Raw genomic sequence first — 23,532 nt, forward strand, 5'->3', positions numbered from 1 at the left:
ACTAACATCTCAATATTACCCCTCATAATTTTCTCACTGGTTTCTTCTTCTTCTTGGTTGAGAGATGAATCGGAGATTGGTTTTGGCGGTGGCGGTTTTCTCTCTCTTCGCCGTTTCGATTTCAGCGCGGCCGTTTGTTCTGGTTCTTTCTCCAGACGACGTCTTGAACAGCCCCGCCGCGCCCGACGGCGACGGAGCGGCAACCGATCCGACGACTCAGAATGACTCGGCCGACTGGGACGAGTTCGGCGACTCGGCGTATCCGCAATCCGAGGACGAGCTCGACCCGGGCTCGTGGCGGCCGATCTTCGAACCCGACCCGCTCAAGCCGGAGCCGTACGACCAGTCGGACGAGCAGTACTACTCCACAGTGTCGAAATTGATCAAGTCCGTCAGCTCCGGCGACACGGCGCTGATGGAGGAGGCGGTCTCCGAGATCGAGGAGTCCGCTTCCCGCGGGGTTCCTCACGCGCGGTCCGTGCTGGGGTTTCTGATTGGTAGTGGACAGATGAGGAAGCAGAACAAGGCCAAGGCGTTCACGTATCACTACTTCGCCGCAGACGGCGGCAATATGCAGTCGAAGATGGCTCTGGCTTATACTTACTTTAGGCAAGATGTATGGAAACTATACCTCTTTTGAGTTTCACTATTTCTGTTTCAGTTCAATTGAAATGTTAGGGTTCATGAAATGCTAGGTTTGTTGAGTGTTGTTTGGTTGGTATCGGATTGCAGATGTTTGAAAAAGCGGTTAAGCTTTACGCGGAGTTAGCCGAGGCAGCTGTGAATAGCTTCTTGATCTCCAAGGACTCTCCGGTGATTGAGCCGGTGAGGATCCACAATGGAGCAGAAGAGAATAAGGAGGCATTGAGGAAGAGCCGAGGTGAAGAAGATGAGGACTTTCAGATTCTGGAGTATCAGGCTCAGAAGGGGAATTCTCTTGCAATGTATAAGATTGGACTGTTTTACTATTTCGGGCTGAGAGGGTTGCGCCGGGACCATGCCAAGGCATTGTCGTGGTTTCTCAAGTCTGTGGATAAGGGAGAGCCTAGGGCGATGGAGTTTCTTGGTGAGATTTATGCTAGAGGAGCTGGGGTGGAGAGGAATTACACCAAGGCTCTCGAGTGGCTTTCATTAGCATCTAAACAAGAGCTTTATTCGTCTTATAATGGGATGGGATATTTGTATGTTAAAGGTTATGGAGTGGAGAAGAAGAACTACACTAAGGTAATATATCGGTGTGTGTGTGTGCGCGCGTGTTGTGAAGCTTTATTTGTTTATATGCTCTGTGAAATATGGCATTGGAATTGTGGGTACAGCTATCATGTTCAATCTATGATCCCTGCAAATAAAACCCAAACCTTTGATAATATTTCAAAATTCCTTGAATTTCGTAATTGCTGTTGGTCATGTACGGTTGGATTCATTTGTAGGTTGATTTATATGTTGTCCTCTCTGTTGTAGGCAAAAGAGTACTTTGAGAAGGCTGCTGAGAATCGAGACGCTGGCGGGCACTATAACTTAGGAGTACTTTATCTCAAAGGGATTGGGGTAAAAAGAGATGTGAAACTTGCATGTCAATACTTCATTGCGGCTGCTAATGCAGGTCAACCAAAGGCATTCTACCAGCTTGCAAAGATGTTTCATACTGGAGTGGGGCTTAAGAAAAATCTTCCCAGGGTAAACTTTTTCCTCTAGTTTTTTTTATTTCAATGATATGTCTCCGTTTATATTTTCTCTCATTTCCGCAAAGAGAAAAAAGTTTGTTACTTTTTGAAATTAATGTGTTTGTTGTAGTTTGCCTTTAAATTTTCATAACTGCACCACCACCCATATTGAATTATTGATATATTAACTAGTTCACTGCATAATAAAATATCATTGGTTTCAGGCCACTGTGTTATACAAGCTAGTTGCTGAAAGGGGGCCATGGAGTTCCTTGTCCAGATGGGCACTGGAGTCGTACTTAAAGGGGGATGTGGGGAAGGCATTTTTCTTGTACTCAAGGATGGCTGAGTTAGGCTATGAGGTAGCACAAAGTAATGCTGCATGGATTCTTGACAAGTACGGAGAAGATAGCATGTGCATGGGAGAATCTGGCTTTTGTACAGATGCAGAAAGACATCAGCGGGCACATTCTTTGTGGTGGCAAGCATCTGAGCAGGGTAATGAACATGCTGCTTTGCTGATTGGGGATGCATATTACTATGGTCAGGTAGGTGCCACAAGATGATATATGCTCATCATTTAGCTTGGTTCAAGTCTGCTTGACCAAAATATTTTAGTTGACTTCTGCAGCTTGATATCTGCTTGACTATTTATGTTTCTTCGTTTCTTAGGGTACTGAAAGGGATTATGAACGTGCAGCAGAGGCTTACAAGCATGCTAGGTCCCAATCTAATGCACAAGCCATGTTCAACCTGGGCTACATGCATGAGCATGGACAAGGATTACCTTTGGATCTCCATCTAGCCAAACGTTACTATGATCAAGCCTTAGAGATTGATCCGGCAGCAAAGTTACCAGTCACACTAGCCCTTGCAAGCTTATGGATACGAAAGAATTATGCCAATGGATTTCTGGTAAGTTCTTTTCACTGCCTTGTTGAATAATAGTTTTTGGTAATCATTAGATCTTCCAACCATTGTAGATTTATAGTATACTATACCGTCAGTTTTATCTGGCAGCGATATTTTAAGTTGTCTTATACTCAGGATTAGGTATGAACACTAAGATAGTCTACCTTTATGATATGAATTTTTAACCCGTGTTTGGTCAAATCAATTGAAGTTTTCTCATATTTCTTTATTTTTTTGAACGTAAATTCCTTATTTGCAATGGATTCTTTTAAAGTGCATCCTTAATCTGTAACTTCAATTTTAAGATCCTGCCTTAGATTGATTCGGTTTCTGGAACTTCCCTTCATTGGCTGTTTTTCTCCTTTTGGTTCTAAATGCAGGTCCATTTGATTGACTCGTTGCCTGAAGTCTATCCAAAATTGGAAGAGTGGATAGATAATGTGTTGCTGGAGGAAGGAAATGCAACAATATTGACTCTTTTTGTTTGTCTCCTCACTGTCCTATATCTCCGTGAGCGACAACGCAGGCATGCTGTAGTAGTCCCTGCTGGAGTGGCTATGCCGCCCAATCCAAATGAACTTGTTGCGCCTGTACCCAATTAGTTTTTACAGTAATGATGCCTCACAAATCACATGCTTTTTTGGTTGCTCTGTGTGAACAACAAATATTTTCCTCTAGGATATATATGATGTACAGGAATCTGGCCCTCTTGAGGTCTTTCATTTTTAGGATTTTACCAAAGAGTTAGGATGTAAATGACAGCTTTCGCCTCATTCGGAACCACGTACTTCACATTGGATTTGGTAGTTGCCAACTTAAGTTTTTTTTCTTTTCTCTTGGTCGAGTTGCCAAATTCGGCTCAACTTTGATTCATTTCCATTTCTATTTCCTATTAAAATCTTTTCCACAGGACATCCTAAAATACATTATTCCATTACTTTTTTAGGTTCTGAAACATACGATACTACTATATAATGTGCAAGTTTGAATCTCAGTAAGGACAGGAGTATGTAATCCAATTGTAAAAGGAAGGAAGATGATTTTTAAAAACAATTAGAATCTCAATAAGTATGGATGTGGCAATGAAAACAAATTGTGAGATTAATAGGACACCTCTGGACTCGTGACAACATCCATGAAATCAACCTCCAAGACAGCAAAGAACAATATTGGTGGATAAGTTCCGAAATATACATCAAGTGGCAAAAGTTGGAAAACTTGAAAAAATCTCTCCGACACTAAGAAATCAACAATGGTCTTCAAAAAAAAATCAACAATGTGCTACTTGTAATTTGAGAAGGCCAAGGTCAGCTCCATTGTGCATCCGTCTCAAAACGATTGGATTTCGTAACAATCGCTCATCATATAACCTGACCAATATGTAACTATTTTAGTAAGTTGTTGCAGCCAAACAATGCAAATACATAGCACTATGACAAAAATGTGCATCTAAAAACCTTTGTGGCTCAGGTTTGCCCATTTGATGCAAAACAAATCCTAGAGTATTGAGTCAATACAACACACCACAGTCCATCATGCAATTCACACCGAATTTGTAAGTTATACCCAAGTCCCAGTTCTGAACAAAGAAAGTCAAGCTCATATCTTGAGATCACCCTTAAAATGGTCCCTGAAGACGGAAAGCTACATTCAATATCTCTCGCTAAGGAAAAAGATTCCAAATGTAGAGCTAATGGCTGATCCGTCTCCTGTGAGAGACTGCGATTCAAAGGAGATGGATCAGCCATTGGCTCTACAATTATCTTTTTATTTAGATAGAGATGTTGTATGTAGCTTTCTGACTTCAGGAAGCTCTTAAGGGTGATATCTCAAGATATTGAGCTTGACTTCCTCCCTTACTTGGGGCTTGGCAAAACATACAGATTTGATGTGTGAATTTTGGGCGTCCACTGACTTTCAGCTCCATCACTGATAAGGAACATTACCATCTCTTACGTCATTCCGGGCAAAGCTAGTGTACTTCATACAAATTGCACACACTTCATCTCCAAAAACTTTCATCTGCAAAAGAGTATGTATAGGTCAATTCAAACCATGTATCACAACAGATTGAGGAAACATACACATTCCGACTAAGCAAAATGATGGTTTGAAAGAGAACGAAGTGATGCTATTAAAAGTAAGCAGTGGCTGATCTATCACCACCTTTGTATCAATATATGATGCTGTAAGTCCAACCTTTGTTTCATCATTGCCACCCCCAATTCATATAACTACACAATCATCCCCATCACTAGTTACTAAAAGAACAAAAATTAACCATTTGCATATAGTACAGAGCTCATCTGTGGCTCAGCAAACAACACCTTCACGTCAAGAGTCTCATCAATCTACTACCGGCCATTATCGCCGGCAGCTGTAAGTCCGGCCTTTGTTTCATCACCGCCACCACAACTCAAGATTCGTAAAATAGCTCTAACGGTCTAACCATCAATTCAAGTAAAACCTAAATCTACGGCGTAGAAAATTTAGCATCCAAAACCAACAAACTGAGAAGAATAGACAGAGAGAGATTTACCGGTGCCTTTGGACTGTCTGGTAGAGCTCGCGCATTGACGGCATTTTAGCTCTACTGCTTCACTCTTTATCTTCTAGGGTTTGTTTGAGTTGTACTTATACACATTCGCCCCGTGCCAAATTACAACATCTGCCCTCGAGCTCTGAATCGAGTCTGCTTTCTCATAAGGGCATTCTCGCCATGACAGGCGCCTCCTCTTCTTTTTTTTTTTTTCTTTTCTTTGTTTTAATTATTAATTTCGAGTTTAAATAATAATAGCAAATACTAGCTCTGATAAAGATGAAGTAATCTAAATATTGTGCCAGTCTTCGTAAGGCAACAAATTCTCTTGAGTTTGTTTTGCACTGAATAATTACAATCTTAAAAGAGTGTTGAGCAAAAATTATAATGAACCTTCAATTATAGCTATAAGTTTAATCGTAACACAAGGTTCCTCCTAATGTTCTGGGGAGGAGTTATAGCTAACCCATGCTACTGTTCTTGCTCCAGTATAAGAAAACTAATGAACAAAGTTGCAGACATTCCATCAATACATCAGAGTGTTCTTCGGTTATCACAAACCAGATGATTTATGAGTGTGCTCGGTCACCAGGCGTATCTTGTCCTGCACCACCTGCCTTGAAAAAATCTCCATGAAATACAACGTTTTTGGTCTAGCGAGGACGCCTCCATTCGTGCTCCTCATACTCGGTATGAAATTTCTTCTTAGGGTATACTGTTGTGTCTCTGTCAGGGCGTTCACATTTACACTTCAGGCATTCCGTGTTTCTTGAATAATTCATGAAATTACATCTACAATATGCAACTCATTTAGTAAGTTGTACAGTCAACCATAAAATGAAATCTAAACCACACGTGAACAAAGAGCAAGAAACTTACGAGGGACAGTCCCAATCTGCAGGGTTTTGCTTGGGCCGTACCTCTTGACAGCGGAGACAATTCTTTTTGCTTGCGAAATTCATGAACCCACACCTGGAATACAAAAGCTAACTGATGAATATAGAACTCAAATTACATATGAAAACTGCTGTTTATATATATGAACTGGTGTGATCACTAGTAATCTTGCTGACTGGTAATCTATACCCTATATAGGAAGACTGGTATTATTGCTGATTTTAAACATTATATTAACTGGTGCTTTTGATGTGCCAGCTTATGGTATAGCTGGCCAGCTGAATATCTTTGCATTTGCTAAGAGAAAGAGAAGAATTACTGTGGGCAGTTCCAGTCTCCTTTCTTCATTTTGACATCATCTACACCGGGTCTCTTTGGCCCTTGAGCTTCACACTTTAGGCAGCGAACATTTCTAGCGAAGTTCATGAAATTGCACCTGTAACAATATAAAGATATGTGAAAGTCGGAAACAAGAATGTGGTGGTGGCCTAAACTAAGAAAAAGCAAGAGTAATTCATACATGAAATGACTTACTCAGAGCAGACCCAGTCCCCTTTTTTCATTTCAACATCACTCATATCAACTTTTCGTGGGCCCTCCTCTTTACACTCTAGACATCTTATATTTTTTGCGAAGTTCAGAAAATTGCATCTGCAACACAATAGAAAAGTTTCTGGTGGTTCAGAATCTAGTGAAACCGAGCAATACAATTTCAAGGAATAGGTCAAGTACAATGCAATGGACTTAAATGTAATATAAAGTGCAAAGACACAAGCAATTACAGGAAAAGCTTGTCAAGGAAAAATTGTGCTGATAAATTCATATGGAACCAAAAATGCATTTTCTTGATCAGACAGAGGAAAACTCACGAGTGAATCATGAAATCCACATCAATATCTCAAAATAAGAAGGAAAGGGAAACAGATATGGCTGCTGGTAGAATCATCATATCATTTCCAATATGCATTAATTTGGCCATATATGGAAAAAGTAAACTCTTAAGTCTCTAATCAAGTCTTTCTTAAGGGAATGCAGATATGTAGTTCAAAATATGATATTTATGTCAACTACGAAATGGTCATATGGTATGACTCACTTGGGACACATCCAATCTCCTCTCTTCATTTCAGCAGCTTGAGACAGCTCATCATCCATCAAACGGATAGATGGTTTTTTCTTTGGAAGAGCTTTGGCCGCAGGCATTGGCAGTGATGGGTCAACATCTGTTTCACTGAGTTGAAGCAACTTAGCCAGCAGTTTTCTTGCAGACGTTTCTACAAGCTCTCTGCCAGGAGGTTTCTGCTGCCCGGAAATAACGAGCGGATCTAGCGCATAGTACATTAATATTCGCACTATATCCACCGTACGGGCAGCTGCTTCAAATTCATTAAGAACGACATAAGCTCTATCACAGGAACCTCGCAGATTGCAACCACCGCAAACCTATACAACAAAGCACTATCCCAATCACAATCTACAATTCCACGTATGAAATAAAGTAAGAGCAATATAAACAAAGCATCATAGAACACATACATTCTACATTTTGACGATCTAAAATAGCTTTTATGTTCTTGTGTGCACTTCAATAAACAAAATATGATTCATAAATCTTGTAGATGAGAGAGATTACATACATCCCCTTCGTCCAGCTTCACGTAGAATCTCAACCGCTTCCCTGAATTCACAGCTTTTCGCAACAAATTGGGACATCCACCCTCCACAAGTGCCTGAATGTCTTCGACAGACAATGATCTGCACATAAATCAAAAACAAAAAGGTTAAAATCATGCAAGAAACAACCAGAAACAGAGAGCATCACTCGAAAACTCAATTCTTTTGTTCACTACACCATTAATTTTATAATTCGATTCAGAATGTTGCTACTTTTATACATGATTTTAGCCTATAAATTTGATCAAGTAGAACATCCAAGAAATGAGACTCACAACTGAAACAGAGCAAAAGATAAAGAAGCTTTACTTGAAAACATCATAGCGGTCACGAGCAAAGCTAAGGCAAGCATCCTTCAACTGATTCATATCGGTGTAAACGCCGTCAGTCTCGCCGTCCTCGGCAGGCGGTGGCGGTTTGAGAAAGTAGCCCTTGGTCTTCAGGCCATCGACGAAAGCCACCCACTCCGGCCAGGGGTGGTGCACCGGGGCTTCTGTGATACTAGAGGTGGCGGTATCGACGGAGGAAGCGGCGGCGGCGGAGGAGGAGGAGCAGTGGCGGGAGAAGAGGATGGATTGTGAGGCGGAGAACGGTTTGAGAGAGAGGAGAGAAGGAGGAGGAGAAAGAGAGATAGGTAATTTGGGGAAACGGAAGAGCGCGGTGCCGAAGCGGATGAACTTTGAAGCGGATGACATGGTGGAGTGTGGGGTTGTGGATAATGGAGCTCAGAGAGTGAGCATGGAGGAGGAGGAAGATGAAGATGGGTAAAGCACAGGGTTTTGTTCACTGTGGAACTTGTATGGGGTTTTAGACGGATTAATTTTTTTTTCCTTTTTTTTTTTATTAAAAGGAGAAAATTTTAAGAACAGTAAATAATAAATAATACACTTCTAATTTTGATGTTTTAAGTTTCAAAACAATCATAAATGTACATGACATTAGAATCACGAAATATTTTTAGTACATGATGTTAGTAATATCGTTAACTCTATGTAATGAGGTTATGGAGTCCAAACTCACGTTCGGCGACAACAATGATTCACTTTAATGAGGTTATGGAGTCCTCGAGATCCTCGCACATCATTTTTCATAGCGGCCTTAAAATTGGTGGGTTTGCGGAAGCCTCATCGTTGTTGTCTTCGCTCGTGTCAATTCTTTTTCTCGCATCCTTACAACTTATAGATCTCCTTCGACAAGCCGATTCTAACGCATGAAATCATAAAGAGTCTATGAGAACAAAGACAAGGAATACAAAAATTTCACTAACAAATTTTGGCTCTACGTTTTGGAATTCGAAATCAGCAACTCTCAAATCTTTTTGGGTTCCATGAAAAAGGGGCTTTCACCTCACAACCACATAGTAGCTAAGGTATGACTTTGTGTTACCAAAATTCAGTTTGAAATTTCAAAGTATTAAGAGATGATTTTTATGAATCGAATATGAGTTTGAATTTTTTTTTGGGTTATCAAATTTCTAGGTTTATGAACACTGTGTTTTTAAGTTTGAGATTTTTGTGATTTCAAATTGTGTGTTTCTAAGTTCTGTTCTGCAATTAAATGTTGGAGGTTTATGAGTTCTTTTATGTGGTTGTAGTTTAGAGTTGATGGTGTTATTTTGATTGCTTCCACAAAATATGAGTTAAACTTACTCTAGAATAAGCTCAGCTTCATGAGTGCTAGACTCGTATAAAATTTAAGCCTGGTTAGACAATCCCTTTTAACAAACATGCGGTATTTGTTTTGTACAAAGAAAAAGAATAAGCTCGACCGGTAAGTAATAACCAGAATTATTAATAGAAATTTAAAGAATTATTAATCGAAAAAATAAAGTAATAATCACACCCGCGGGTGAGATAGCACCACGCAAAGCCCAAAACCCCACACAGTAAGTAGTTGGATCCCAAAATCAACATAAACCCTCTTTTCCTCTACACTCTTCCAATCTTCCCCTCAACCAACACCATGAGAAGGGCTTCAACTCTCGCCTCATTCCCCATCCTCTCCCGATCCATCGCCACCCTTCACGGCTGCGCAACCGCCACCTCATCCTCCGCAAGCCACCGGCTTCTCCAGGTTGCTCTCTACACCACCGCCGGCAGCGCCGGCTCTCATGCTCGCCGTCCCTGGTCCGAGTCATTTTCCGGTCGCAAGCTGGCTTTCGGCGTCGCCGGAACCCTGGCTTCCGTGGCTGTAGCCACGTCACTCGCTCAGGAAGTCCACGCCAAAGAGCCGCCTCCGGCTGAGCTCGTGCCCAAGGAGGTTGTGCTGTACCAGTACGAAGCTTGCCCTTTCTGTAACAAAGTTAAAGGTAAAAATGACCTCTCTCTCTTTTACTTCAGGTTCTCTAATTTTAGCTATGAATGTTTAGTGGATCCGTTTCGTTCATCATTTCGAATAAGATTAGTTTAAACAATTATAAAAAGTTTGAGTTTCTAACCAATCCTGATATGTCCATGTCTAGTGTTGTAATATGTTACTTTAATTTGGTTGATAATTCCGTGGTGTTGTTTCAGCATTCCTGGACTACTATGATATACCGTACAAAATTGTGGAGGTCAACCCACTCAGCAAGAAAGAGATCAAGTTTTCGGAGTATAAGAAGGTTCCGATATTGATGGTGGATGGGGAACAGCTAGTTGATTCATCAGGTTGCTGTTCTTAGATTGTTTACTTTTTCACGGTTTGATTTCTACTTGTAATAGTATATTCTATGATTGGTTGAATTTCTAGTTATTTTTTGTTGGTTGAGATTGTTTATACGCTTTAGTTAAATTTAATTATGCATCTCTTTGCAGTTATAATTGATACCTTGACTGAGAAGATTCTTCCCGACAGAGTAGGGGAGAGAGTGGCCGTTTCTACCTCAAATGCGGATGATGAAGAGAAAAAGTGGCGCAAGTATGCTAATCTTTTCTTTCTCTAGCTTATTGTGCTCATGTTCAGGTTTCAGAAAAGTGTATCTCCTGTACTCCACAGAGGCCAAACTCCTCATACCTTGTACCACTTTGATTCTAGTGCACCCTCCCTATTGCAAACTGATGCAGAGTCATGTTTCTAAGTTTTTTAAATTAAGCTGTCCAAACAATTTGAAGTTGTGTGGCATACCTGGAGCCTTTACATTCATGATCATGTAATACTTGGTAGTAGGCTTTCTAATATAAATATTGATACTTCAGTGTGCTTTTTATTGTGGTATAGGTGGGTTGATAGTCACCTGGTGCATATGTTATCACCAAACATATACCGAAACACATCTGAGGCCCTTGAGTCCTTTGACTATATCACAAGCAATGGTAAGTACATCCATATCATAGCATTTGGGCACTTAAGGCAACTTTCATTACTTTCTTTTTGTATTTACTGGAACATATACATTTTTTTCCTTTTTCCGAACAACCAGTTTGAACATTGAATTTGGTGATTATTAGTATTCTAATGCAGTTCTTTTGTAACTGCAGGTAATTTCAGTTACACAGAAAAAATTACAGTGAAGTATGCTGGTGCTGCAGCTATGTACTTTGTGTCTAAGAAACTGAAGAAGAAATATAACATTACAGATGAACGTGCGTCCTTGTATGAAGCAGCAGAAACATGGGTCAATGCTCTAGATGGGCGGGAATTCCTTGGTATGTGCTCTAACTTGTGGCCTATGCACGTTATGTTCCATAGAGATTGCATGAGATTATTATTTTTGAATAGTTCTGTTATCAGCAATGCATTCATTAGGTGGCACACATAAACAAACAGATGGATGAATTTGCTTTTGGCCAAGAAAAATAAGAAATACATTTATAGTATGTAATGCAAATCTTGATATGAAAGTACTCCACACCATAAAGAATAAAGTTGCAAAGTTATGTGTATTTGTCAAGTTATCTCTTTTATCCAGATCAAATTAGAAGTCATATCATATGTTAGTAAATTTGAATAATAGTTGTGCAATGAGAACTTTCGTACTCCACACCATAAAGAATAAAGTTGCAAAGTTTTGTGTATTTGTCAAGTTATCTCTTTTATCCAGATTAAATTTGAAGGCATGTTAGTAAATTTGAAAACTAGTTGTGCAATGAGAACACACTGTCATTTGCATTAGTTGTTTCGAACAAAGTTCATAAATCATAACAGTGTCTTGTAACAACTATGTGTTATCTCGTTCTTCTTTTTGTCCTGGAGGGAATGTTCACTTTAAATGTTTGGTGTTTCAGGGGGATCCAAACCTAATTTGGCTGATCTAGCTGTTTTTGGGGTGTTAAGACCTATCCGTTATTTGAGATCTGGTAAAGATATGGTTGAGCATACACGCATAGGAGAATGGTACTCAAGAATGGAGCGTGCTGTAGGAGAGCCTTCAAGGATTAAGGAATAGATGGGAAATCCTCTGGACTCAGTAGCTGGATTCTATACTTCATTTTTGAGCTTGCCATTTCCGTCGCAAACTAAATCAAATACAAAGAACAAACATTTCTCCGGGAACTCAGTTATAAATTAACTGGGATATATGCAATATTTTGCTAGCATTCGATTAATTTGATAACCGAGATTGTTTATCATCACACTAGATATGATTGTTCAGCAGTGTAGGCAATAAAAATCTCCCTTGTGGATCACCTATGGTAACTTTGTTCAGATCTAATTAATATCCTTTGCAACTTACTCTGTTGATTGGATTCATTTAATGAATGAAGCTTTGCTTTTCATTAGTATGGTTTCGAACAATTCCTTTTTGCACCAAAACCAGTCCTACATTCTCCATTGCAACATCGTCTAAGTCGTAAATCCATAGCACTCTGTGAAGAAACAGAGCTCTACGAGTTTGTCCTAAAGAAGCATAAACTGTGCCCTAATCGAAGATGTGCATAAATTGGAAGTATTCTAGAAATGCAGAAGCAATGAGAGACTGTGTAGCTAGTGTAGAGGTCCATACACATTGGTAGTGTCTCAAGGAAATGTCTAGCAGGTGCAAAACGACTCTTGTACACATTTGTCTTCACCTGCACGTCGATCCGAAGGACCAAAGTGAAATTTACAAAAACTAAAAGGGCTAAAAATTAGAAAACGAAAAACCCGGAGGAGCTATCTGATATTTCACACCCCCACGGCCCTTGGCTACTCATAACACCACGAACCGTCTCCGCCTAGGTTATGCTGCTGCTTCTTCGTTATCCTCTCTTCGCTAAACCCCAAAAGGCCAAAACCCTCGACTCATGGGGAGCTCTCAGGCCGCCAGTCTATGGGTTCTGCTGGGCTTGGGCCTCGCCGGAATTCTGATCATGACTCGGAAGCTGAAGCAGGTCATCCGCGAAGACTTTGGCGCCTTCGTCGAGAAGCTTCAGCTCCTCCCTCCGCCCCAACCGGCTCCTCCCAAAGCTCCTCACCCCCTCACCGGCCTCACCTTCGCCGTCTCCGACGTGTATACTATCTCTCTCTCTCTCTGTGCCACTCTTTCTACTGTGTTTTTGTTTTTAGTGATTGAAACCCTAATTGAGAGTGTTGAAGAGAGTAGAAAGGGAGAGAGGACTTTGGAAATTTAGTGTTTGCTATATTTATGGTTAAAATGACGTTCTTAATAGAACCGAAAGCTTCTTTCTTGTTGCCTATTGATTTCGGTGCATCGAAACCCACGCTGAATTTGAGCTGTGTTATGACTTCCGGGTTGGAACTAATATAAAGTACCGTGAATGTGATACAAATATATGAACAGCTTTTCTGTCGATTGGATTGATTTTTTTGTTCTTTGAAGTTGTAATTATTGACAACTTTATGTTTTCCTGAAAATTTGAAGAAATTTGTAATGTGGTTGCAGGTTTGATATAGAGGGACATGTAACTGGATTCGGTCATCCTGATTGGGCAAAAACACATGATCCGGCTTCTCGGACAGCTCCTGTGGTTTCCACACTTGTCCAAGGAGGAGCCACATGCATTGGAAAAACTGTTGTGGACGAATTGGCATATAGGTACGTGATATTGAGCGCGTAGTTGATTCCAAACTGAGTGTTTGATTATAAAGTGGTTTGGTGCACAAAAGAATGTGCATTATTACTTTTTAAATGATGATAGGTTTATTCAAGCCTCCCTCTTAATGATACAAATGTGATGGTGCCATATACCACTGCACAGCAGACATCTCTATTGAACTTTTAGTGTATCTATATTTCAATTAGATTAATTAATGTAAAGTCCTTTTGGCATGTTTGTTTTCAGCATTTCTGGAGAAAATGAGCATTACTTTACACCTACCAACCCTACAGCTCCATCAAAAACACCAGGTGGATCCTCTAGTGGAGCTGCTGTGGCTGTGGCAGCTAATCTTGCTGACTTTTCCCTGGGTGAGCTTCATCTTTCTCTGGTTCTTCTCAAAGTGTTGTACATCCACTTTCCCATGATTTGATATATGTCATTGAACATATACAAACATTGAAGATGCATGAAGGGCTTGTGAGGGGTTGTTATAATTGTTTGGTTGAAATCAGAGGCAATTAAGTTTGTTCTTTGTTGAATTTGGTTTTCTTTTCAGATGATTAAAGTTCTCATATCTTGGAACTGCAATATGTTCATAGCATTAGCATGCCTGGAAATTCTCTTTTCTTGCAGTTGATAACATTGTTTTGAAACATGTAATGTTTACCATCTGCCCATATATGGCCAAGCACATCTTTGCTTAATCACTTACTTAATCAGGGAGATAAAATCCTCTTTAAGTTGCTTTACTATATTGTGTGATCCCTTCGTTAATCCGTGTCCTGTTTTAAGTACAAGTTGAGGTGTATTGTAGCCATTAGGTGCCAAATCTTGTGTAGGTAAATACAATTATTTGATTATAGATCAACCTATTAATACTCATGCTACCTTCATGGTGTAGGTCTTGATACTGTTGGTGGTGTTAGAGTACCTGCGGCATTTTGTGGCATTATGGGTTTCCGACCTTCGCATGGGGCTGTTTCTCACAGTGGAGTTTTACCTGTTTCGACAAGTCTTGATACTGTTGGTATGTACAAGTTTCTGTATACTTCTTTAGAAAATATGATAATGTGCAACTATATGTACGTGCAACAAAAATCAAATAATACCTGTAATGTTACATTCTCCTACTCTATTGTTATCAAGGAGATAAAATTTGCTAGAATTGTGAATTTGTGGATTTTGTTCCCGTACTTGTGTATCATCTAGTAATGGCCATGCACCTATTTCTTCTCTAAGGTGTCGTCGATGGTGCATGGATTTCAGTTATAGACAGATCAATTTTTTGTTTTAACCTTCGGGTGTTTTTTTGAGGAGACCAGTGCATGATGTGCGTGAATGCTATCTGAAAATAGTTATTTATTAAATAATAGTAAATGTTGAGGTGTAGAAAAGTTAGCATAATCTATCTTGTCTCCCTTATGTTGAGGTGTTGAATTCATATAGCACTTTTGCAGGATGGTTTGCGAAGGATCCTAAGGTTCTAGGTCGAGTTGGTCATGTGTTGCTGCAACTTCCTTTTGCATCTTCACGTAGTCCAAGACAAATTGTGATAGCTGATGATTGCCTACAACAAGTAAAGGTTCCTACAGACAGGATTGCTCAAGTAGTTGTCAAATCCACTGAGAAGCATTTTGGAAGTAAGTTTTTCCCCCCTCGTCTAGAGACCTGTTCTAAGTTACTTTTACAGGTTAAACATGTGTATTATTTTTGTCTTTTTGTATTTTGCCAAGTTTATAAAAGTCACTGTTATCACCATTGGATAAATGTTTTATCATTAGGGTCTGTGAAAGTCTTATACTTGTTGAAAGTGTTTTTGTTGTAAAAGGAAATGGTGGACTGCAAATACTATTCTATTGCTGTTTTTGAAAATGTTCTGATAATTTCTCAATATTCTGGTTCAGGACAAGTATTGAAGCATGAAAATCTTGACAACTATTTCAATTTAAAAGTTCCAAGCTTGAGAAAATTTCACGGTGAGAAGACAAATGGTGTTGTAAAGGTTTCATCAATAAAACTGCTTGCTCATGTTGCACAGTCTCTTCAAAGGTGAGGTTACTTAGCCATTATTAAATCTTATGTTTGGTGTGGAAGGAGGAAGGTGAAACACTTCAACTGAGGGAGTGTATCATTTATTGATATAGTAATTTCTTCATAGGACAAAGAACTTTGCAAAAATGTGGGAAATGTACGGAAAATAGTATTGGCTCACAAAGCATTTGCATTAAATTATTGACAAATCATTGAGATGTAAAAGTTCCAGTTACATAACTCCAATCCTCTTGGTCAGACATATGGAAGCCTATGTTTTTTTAAATTGTACAATTGCAGATAATAACATATTCAATTTTTCTCCTGGTTTTATTTTATTGCTTGTTTTGTACATTTTTTATTGTTTGTTCATAAGGAGGCAGTTTCTCACTTTTTTTGTTTCCATTCGATTTTCTTTTTGTTTTGTGGTTCCTTTCAACAGACATGAATTCAAACAAAATCATGATGAATGGATTAATTTGGTGAAGCCTACTTTGGATCCTGCTACTTCAGCTCAATTATGTGGGCCACCAGAGTCATCAGATATGGAGGTTGAAATCTGCAAGTCTATTAAAAATGAATTGCATGCAGCTGTCAACGCTCTATTGAAGGTATTATTATCTGTTTTCTTCTGAATGTTGCATAGTATAGATACATGAATTGCACCTCACCAATTGTACTCATAGTTAAAATGCCATATTTGATTGGCTGGATGTCTGACTGGTCTGTCAGGTACTGTGTTTTGGTTGGATTCAATCATATTGGCTGTACTCAAAGTTAACATTTGAAATATCCATTTGATTACCAGTTTAATGGAATTGTATGCTGCTTGTCTTCCTAGTGCTTTTTCATCTGTTTATCAACCTTTGCTATGAGTGGGTTCATTTCATGTTCAATTTCTTTTGTAGGATGATGGGATTCTGGTGATCCCGACCGTGGCAGATCCTCCTTCAAAACTTGGTGGGAAGCCTCTCCTCTCTGAGGACTTCCGTAGTCGTGCTTTTGGTTTGTTAAGCATTGCAAGCCTATCAGGTTGCTGTCAGGTGAAAATCTCCTTCCCTCCCTCTTTCCTCTCCCACTCTCTGTGCTTGTAGTTGTGTAGTTCTCTTATCAACCTTTGTTATTTTGATCTGCAGGTCACAATACCACTTGGACTTCATAACAAGAATCCTGTTTCAGTTTCCTTCATAGCCAGGCATGGGGGTGATCGCTTTTTATTAGATACACTGCAGACAATGTACACATCTTTACAAGAGCAGGCTGATCTTGTTACAAACACCAAATTATCAAAAAATGCACTCACCAGAGAGCAATCTGCTGAAGTTTCCAAGGAAAAGGTTAATCATCATTATTGTGTTTTCTGCTTTTTACTTTGTTGCTGGCTTTGTCATCTCTATGTAATATAAATGGCATCAGAATATTATAATCAAATCTTCCATTACTTGAAAAATTATATTGGGAAGCATGTGATTTGAATTTTGCAAGCATTTAACCATTCCCCTGTTGATAAGAATGTTAAATTTGTAGACCATTGACTTTGCAATTCTTTTGAAGTGATTAACTTGTAACATTACTATGATGCCGGTTTCACATATTCATATCCTAAATAACCTCTTATCTCAATATATTTAGGGAAACCAAGCATTTAAAGCCAAAGAGTATCAGAAGGCTATTGGGTTTTATTCAGAAGCTATAAAACTTAGTGGCAATAATGCAACATATTACAGTAACAGGGCTGCAGCATATCTGGAAATTGGAAGGTAATGCATCATGTTTGGGTTTTTACTTACTGAATTTATATCTTGGTGTTGTCTTCTGATTTATTTTTATTTTTCCCCGCACAGTTTTTTACAAGCTGAGGCAGACTGTAGTCAGGCTATCAACCTTGACAAAAAGGTAACTTATTTTTTCCACAAGGACATGTTAGATGTTGCAGACTTGCAGGCCTCATGATTAATTGTTATATAAATGACTTCTTCATCAAGTCCTTCATTTGCATGCAATTTTTTTTTATTTACTTTTGCTGATACTTTTATGGGTTTTCAGAATGTGAAGGCTTATTTCCGAAGAGGCACTGCGAGGGAGGTGCTTGGTTACTATAAGGAGGCAATTGAAGGTCAGATTGGCTTCTTTATTAAATAAATGCTGTTCCATATCCAACATAATGGAAACAATATGAGCACGATACGTAGATATATTCTGGCTTGAAGTAGAATAATTCTCACCAGTTTTATTGTCCTGCAGACTTTAAATATGCACATGTTCTTGAACCAACAAATAAAAGAGCAGCAGCTGCTGCTGAAAGATTAAGGAAATTGTTCGTTCAGTAAGTGATCAAGTTGATCCAAGATTTTGGAAATCACAAGAAACAGTTGCTGTAAAGTGAAAATGGTCAAATTCAGTCTGCCTGGAAAAGCCCGTTTATAGAATTGATAGTTTGCACACCAATTTTGATGAGAAGGGATATGCTTGAGGGGGGTTCTGAATTATTATTTGATCTGATGCAGTTCTGATGAATTATTGTTTCCGAGCAGTAGCTTATTATTGTCGCAATATATGTAACTAGTCAATTTTGTTTCTCTAAATATTCCATGTTGTAGGAACCGAGCTTCAGAGCAATTGATCATGGTTAAGTATCATTATGATATCATTTTCTCCAACTTCTTAACTTCTGTTTTTAGCTGAACTTTTTGGTAATCATACAGCGCATGAGAAGCAATAATGTCATAGCATGGCTCGCTAGGTCCAAAGCTACAACACAAACGCCTACAACGCAGGTGACAGTGATCCTTGGCTCAGCCTTGCAAACTGAACCAGAATAAATATAGGTCTTGGCATGATTTTCAGGCCATCTATAAATATAAGGGAGCCAAGAGCAACTCCAAAACATCCCCAAATCTTGAATTTTCTCTATTTTAGAGAAAAATTTGGTTGTTTTGCTACAATCCTTATAATTTGCTCTAAAATAGGGAATTTGAAGAGAGAGAACCAAATTTCTCATATTCACATAGATGTTTTAAGCCAACGCAAAATTCTCATGTAATTGAGAAACTACATAGCAAACTTTGTAGTTTAGAATCCTAATTGTGCTGTGTATATTTGTTTTAGACAAACAGAGACGATTGAAACTAATGGGTCTGATTTGCAAGTATTAATAACGAGAGGTTCAACACACGGATAATAGTGCAATATTCCGTTAGGAAACTGGATTCCTAGGTTTTCCTAGCAAGACACTTAATCCTCGCTGTACCAGAACAAATTAAAGCACACACCCATATATTTATTTAGAATCCTAATTGTGCCATGAATCCTAAACAAGTATATGTCTCCAAGTCCCAACCCAGCTTCAATTTTCAAACCACCACCACCCCCACAAAGCAGCTCATTAGGATTGATTGTTCCAACTGCCGCACATAGATATTTGTTTGTCACACACTCCAGTGATCGATCCGTAATTTTATCCCACTTCTATGTTAGACAATGATCTTTCTCTCTCGCTCGAATTGCATAACGAGACGGTGTACACTTCACCATGGTGACGTAATAGAATATGGGAAAATACCCATTTGCACAAAAAAAACAAAAGTCAAACCTCATTCCATTCACAATAAGACTTTTGACCCTAATTGAATTAGAGATTAGCTTATTTGTGTTTAAATACACAAATCTTTATTAAAGTCAAAATAAAATAATATTTTAGAGACATTTTTACCCTTATGTCTTATACACATTTAGAGAGAAAAAATGGAAAAGATAAAGGACTTTGCTGGAGCCTTAGTTATGATTCTAGAGTCTTCAGGTCATCCTCGTTCTGAGGGCAATGGCCAAGAACAAGACTGTTACAGGAGCAGGGCATCACAATCTCAAGTTGTCATTTCTAAGATTTCAAATGTTGAGTACAACATACAAAAACTCTGTGATGACACCTCCGCTCAAATCACATCCTTGAGCAACTCGCTGGTTAACCACATGGAGGACATAGCGACGTTTTGAGCGGAAATAATGGAGCAATTTCGGGTTATGAACGAGAGAGCAGAAGGGCTGGATCATACCATGTTGCGGTTTGGGTCACTCCCACCACCTACTGGATCTCCAGCTTTACCAGCTAGAGGACACACTCCATCTTCTACAGATGGTGTCTCTGCATCCTTATCCCTTGGTAACTCAGCTACCAGTTCCACCCATCAATCTTATCCTTTGAATCTGGAAGACCGGGATGTCTTGCTGAGTTTTGTGAGTGAGTGTGACACCACAAACATGAACCCACCCCGGATTGAGACTAGAGGGGGGAGGGGCATGTCGAGGTCTCTCGTGACCCAAACAGTACAAGATAAAGGTGAAACAAGTGCTCAAAGGGTTGTACACAATGGGAAACAGGGGACGTCTGCTGTGTACGCAGTGCTCCGAGTACTGCGGCTGTCTGCTGACATGGCCAAGCGGTGAAATTACAAATTTTTACTTTGGATAAGAGGCACGCGCGCTTGGCGCGTCTCGCGTGGACAAGAGAGCAGGTTTCGTTTAAGTTTTATGTTTTAATCGTCAAGGTAGTGAGAACTGTGAGAAACTGGTGTTTCGGTCTGGGTATATCTCCACCATCTCTCTCATCGATCTTCGTTTTCTGGGGTTGAATCCAACGGTGGATCCTGAAAATCCACAACTACACCTCCGTCGTCATCCCAGCAGAAGACCGTCGTTCCTCCCAGCTAAACCTTATCCCCGATCTTGAGATCTGTATTCTACCTCTCAAATTTCCATACTTCCTAACTTTCCAGATCTTTATGTTTTTGACTCACAAATATACACGATCGGCTATTAGTGATATATATGGTGCAACCCTACAGCGATGGGTTTGACAGTAATAAACCGATTCCCACTCATTCAGTATCCTCTTCGCCTTCGCCCCATCGCGTCTGGGTCGAGCGAGCAGCGACGATAAGCTTTGTGGCTGTGAGAGAGGGTTAAGCACGAGTCCAATTCAAGTTGGTTAAAGCTGACTGTTGCCAGATTGGAAGGGTTGAAGCAGAGCTCGGAGAAAGTAATACGTTAAGGAAAAAGCATAGGAGGTAAACTAAACTCGACCTCCACACTGGTATATCCATCACAGCCGCAATTTCCATCTTTGTCTTCTGCTCCTACATGTGAGATTTCCCCATTTCCCAGGTTGGTCTCCTCCGGCTATTGTTTTTATTGTTCTACATATTTTTGGGTAATACATCATGATATTGATTGGGTCTGTTGTTTTGTTGAAATTCAAGACCGAGAATGCAAAGAAAAGCAAGGCGGCAAGGAGCAACTTATAGCTAGAAACGAAGGAAATGGAGGTAATTGATATCTAAAGAGACACTGTCTAATGGTGTTTGATGTAATCTGTCAAATTGTCCTGATAATGAATAGTTGGGATGCATATGGAGTTGTGGGTGTGCATGGTATATTTGGTTATATTGCAGAGATGCAATCTGTGGTATGTCAAGCATCGGTATGCAGTGTATGTAGTGATTGTTGATTCTGCAGTGGGCTGGCAAAAGTTTGTGCTTTTGTTTCATTTCTTCTGGTTTATTAGTTGTCCACTTCATTTCCAGCTTGTTCCGAATAGAGGGGATTGAGGGATATTTATGTACCTGTTTCTTTTAGGATTAGTTCTAGACAAGATGTCACTAGGACTCGATTTAGCAGATATGCTTTCGAAATAATATGGACCTATAATAATGCGTATTCCCTAGACCATAGGTAAGTCTGTCAGTAGTTAAGTTGAGCATGTAATTATTTCCAAAGCCATTTTAAAGACTGGTATAGTATGGAGATAGAGATCTATATCTTTTGATTATATGTGTGATTTGTTGCTCCAACAAATTAATTGGATGCCCTGTCTATGATGTTCTAGTAGTTGTGGACCAGTAGGTTTTGAACAAGTGAAGCAACACAGTACAACAACAACTAATTAGCAATTTTGTAGTTTCCAATATATGAAACTTTGGATTTAGTACATTATTAGGAAAATAACTTAAGTCTATGTCTTATTTGTGGTAGGGCTCAAGTTTGAACAATAACTAGTTCTTGTAAGGCAACGTTGTTCTACATTTAAGCTCACCTTCATGTATGTGTCAATATCCGTATCAGGAACAATAACTGAGTTCGTATCTTGATAAGCATCATTGTTACATTCTTATATTTAATAGTATAGAGACATTTATACATGCTGATTAAGATCATTTGTACATTTCAGGTTAACACCTACAATATCTACCACATGAGCTTCTTTTGTGGGAACGGGTGATGCCTTGAAAGCACTAAGGAAAGCCAGGAAAGTGCATATATTGGTTATTCATTGAGTTCTTGGAAGCTTTGTAAGACCGAGGCATCACAGAATAAGCAGTCTTTTGTTGGTGATGGCCTTAAAAGCGACTCGAAAAAACTGATACAACTTCATAGCTGATTCTTTGCCAATTAGACTCTATCAAACTGGTGAGAAGTAACATATCAAATTTTTGTTTATTTGATAGCTCAGGTTGGACTTTCCACTGGTTTTTTGTATTGTAGATCATTGGTTGAGTTCTTATTTATTATTTTGTGCTTTTTCCTTCTAAATTGAGTAGTAAAGTAACACAGGAGGTTTAGCGTAAGAGGTTTTAATATGTTGTTTAGCTTAGAGGACATTTAGTATTGCTTGTTAATGCTTCTATGAGCAAAAAATACTTTTGTGGATTTTCTCTGGAAGTTTGTGTTGAGTTGGCATGGAATCATTATGTCGTACTTGGGAATGATCAAATTTTGGCTTTCATCTGTTGTAGCTGGCATTTACGCCATTTCCCCCCAGCTTATGATCAGTGGGCTGGATATTGTAATTTGGTTGAATAGAACCTATTTTTGATGAACACCAATTGATTTAGTTGTCATGCAATCTTGATTTGGTTGAGTAGAACCTATTTTTGATGAACACCAATTGATTTAGTTGGCATGCAATCTTGACCACAGACGAAGCAGTGCACCATAAACATTTATAGTGTTAAGCAAAAATGACATGTAAGGCAATACTGTTCTTTTGGGCTAAAGGATTAGTGTCAAATTCATTCTGTCTCCCTAAAATCTGTGATTTGGCTAAAGATACCTGAACCTTTATTTACTGTAAAATTCTGTAAAATATGGGTGGTTGATGTAATTTTCATGTAGCACGGGGCAGCTGTGTTGTATTGAATTTCAGCAGGACTTAGTAACTCCTATTGATTTGAAATTTTGTGACGTTGTACTTCCAGGTGTGTTGTTAATCTGGAAATTTTGTGTTATTTGATATTTAGAAGGTGATTTTCTTAAGCTCACAGTTCCGTGCTGAAAAACTCGTGTTATATGCGTTGCAGCTGTTTCCATTATGCATTTCATTAGGATTTATGATTCCGTTTGACTTGAAATTTTGTGTTTGGAATTCCATGTGTACTACTGATCAGATATATGTGCATGTCTCAAACTATAGACACCAGTGAGTTTCCTAAGTTATTCATGCTGAACCTATAATTCTCCCATTAATACATCACTTGAATCACCTAACAACCAGTGCCTAGAATATTATCTCGTTTCATCTGTGAATCAAAAAATATGATTACACACTCTCACGTAGATGTGATGTAACAGACCATCTAAAAATTTGGTCAACCGTAAATCAATGTCACTTATCACATTAAATATATTACCTACACTCTTTTGTGACTTATTTATCTCGTTTGTTTCGCACACTCTCACATAAATGAGATGTGATTTATTCACCAATTTTTGATAACGTTGTGAGTCTGGATCCACTCGATCACTCTCTCATTTAGATCTCGATCAATGCGGTCAACACTAAAGCAACATCCCCTTTCAAAAA

The 23,532-nt window shown here is 39.1% G+C and overlaps 4 protein-coding genes across 4 annotated transcripts; 3 read left to right on the plus strand and 1 right to left on the minus strand.

Moving 5' to 3' along the window:
* Positions 1-64: 64 nt before the first annotated feature.
* LOC101305757 (protein sel-1 homolog 1-like) lies at positions 65-3,388 on the plus strand. The gene is made up of 6 exons (XM_004299476.1): positions 65-616; positions 733-1,224; positions 1,462-1,677; positions 1,889-2,212; positions 2,337-2,579; positions 2,957-3,388. Exons 1-6 carry the CDS (start codon positions 65-67, stop codon positions 3,176-3,178), a joined length of 2,049 nt encoding a protein of 682 aa, XP_004299524.1. The 3' UTR covers positions 3,179-3,388.
* Positions 3,389-5,488: 2,100 nt separating this feature from the next.
* Positions 5,489-8,455, minus strand: LOC101306045 (zinc finger protein VAR3, chloroplastic-like). Its single transcript, XM_004299477.1, has 7 exons — positions 7,996-8,455; positions 7,650-7,767; positions 7,109-7,455; positions 6,547-6,663; positions 6,332-6,448; positions 5,995-6,087; positions 5,489-5,907 (listed from the first exon to the last, which is right to left on the minus strand). Exons 1-7 carry the CDS (start codon positions 8,379-8,381, stop codon positions 5,769-5,771), a joined length of 1,317 nt encoding a protein of 438 aa, XP_004299525.1. The 5' UTR covers positions 8,382-8,455; the 3' UTR covers positions 5,489-5,768.
* Positions 8,456-9,568: 1,113 nt separating this feature from the next.
* LOC101306336 (prostaglandin E synthase 2-like) lies at positions 9,569-12,360 on the plus strand. The gene is made up of 6 exons (XM_004299478.1): positions 9,569-9,994; positions 10,200-10,334; positions 10,482-10,584; positions 10,885-10,979; positions 11,145-11,312; positions 11,892-12,360. The coding sequence occupies exons 1-6, from the start codon at positions 9,649-9,651 to the stop codon at positions 12,050-12,052; spliced, it is 1,008 nt and encodes a 335-aa protein (XP_004299526.1). The 5' UTR covers positions 9,569-9,648; the 3' UTR covers positions 12,053-12,360.
* A 468-nt stretch (positions 12,361-12,828) lies between these two features.
* On the plus strand, positions 12,829-18,336 carry LOC101306631 (translocon at the outer membrane of chloroplasts 64-like). The gene is made up of 13 exons (XM_004299479.1): positions 12,829-13,096; positions 13,490-13,642; positions 13,890-14,014; positions 14,548-14,673; positions 15,104-15,286; positions 15,551-15,695; positions 16,120-16,288; positions 16,586-16,720; positions 16,814-17,014; positions 17,310-17,437; positions 17,522-17,573; positions 17,724-17,793; positions 17,922-18,336. Exons 1-13 carry the CDS (start codon positions 12,891-12,893, stop codon positions 18,005-18,007), a joined length of 1,779 nt encoding a protein of 592 aa, XP_004299527.1. The 5' UTR covers positions 12,829-12,890; the 3' UTR covers positions 18,008-18,336.
* The last annotated feature ends 5,196 nt before the right edge of the window (positions 18,337-23,532 follow it).

Source organism: Fragaria vesca, linkage group LG5 (assembly GCF_000184155.1).
Source record: "Fragaria vesca subsp. vesca linkage group LG5, FraVesHawaii_1.0, whole genome shotgun sequence".
Lineage (NCBI taxonomy): Eukaryota > Viridiplantae > Streptophyta > Magnoliopsida > Rosales > Rosaceae > Fragaria > Fragaria vesca.

What these genes read in the sequence shown, in the direction of transcription:
- LOC101305757 (XM_004299476.1), top strand. Translation starts at nt 65, where the DNA reads ATGAATCGGAGATTGGTTTTGGCGGTGGCGGTTTTCTCTCTCTTCGCC. An exon ending in ATACTTACTTTAGGCAAGAT is followed by an intron (nt 617 to 732) that starts GTATGGAAACTA and finishes ATCGGATTGCAG; the next exon opens with ATGTTTGAAAAAGCGGTTAA. An exon ending in ATTATGCCAATGGATTTCTG is followed by an intron (nt 2,580 to 2,956) that starts GTAAGTTCTTTT and finishes TTCTAAATGCAG; the next exon opens with GTCCATTTGATTGACTCGTT.
- LOC101306045 (XM_004299477.1), bottom strand. Translation starts at nt 8,381, where the DNA reads ATGTCATCCGCTTCAAAGTTCATCCGCTTCGGCACCGCGCTCTTCCGT. An exon ending in GGGGACTGGGTCTGCTCTGA is followed by an intron (nt 6,449 to 6,546) that starts GTAAGTCATTTC and finishes ATATTGTTACAG; the next exon opens with GTGCAATTTCATGAACTTCG. An exon ending in GGAGACTGGAACTGCCCACA is followed by an intron (nt 6,088 to 6,331) that starts GTAATTCTTCTC and finishes TTTGTATTCCAG; the next exon opens with GTGTGGGTTCATGAATTTCG.
- LOC101306336 (XM_004299478.1), top strand. Translation starts at nt 9,649, where the DNA reads ATGAGAAGGGCTTCAACTCTCGCCTCATTCCCCATCCTCTCCCGATCC. An exon ending in GAAGAGAAAAAGTGGCGCAA is followed by an intron (nt 10,585 to 10,884) that starts GTATGCTAATCT and finishes ATTGTGGTATAG; the next exon opens with GTGGGTTGATAGTCACCTGG. An exon ending in TGACTATATCACAAGCAATG is followed by an intron (nt 10,980 to 11,144) that starts GTAAGTACATCC and finishes TTGTAACTGCAG; the next exon opens with GTAATTTCAGTTACACAGAA.
- LOC101306631 (XM_004299479.1), top strand. Translation starts at nt 12,891, where the DNA reads ATGGGGAGCTCTCAGGCCGCCAGTCTATGGGTTCTGCTGGGCTTGGGC. An exon ending in GTGGACGAATTGGCATATAG is followed by an intron (nt 13,643 to 13,889) that starts GTACGTGATATT and finishes GTTTGTTTTCAG; the next exon opens with CATTTCTGGAGAAAATGAGC. An exon ending in TCTTGCTGACTTTTCCCTGG is followed by an intron (nt 14,015 to 14,547) that starts GTGAGCTTCATC and finishes TTCATGGTGTAG; the next exon opens with GTCTTGATACTGTTGGTGGT.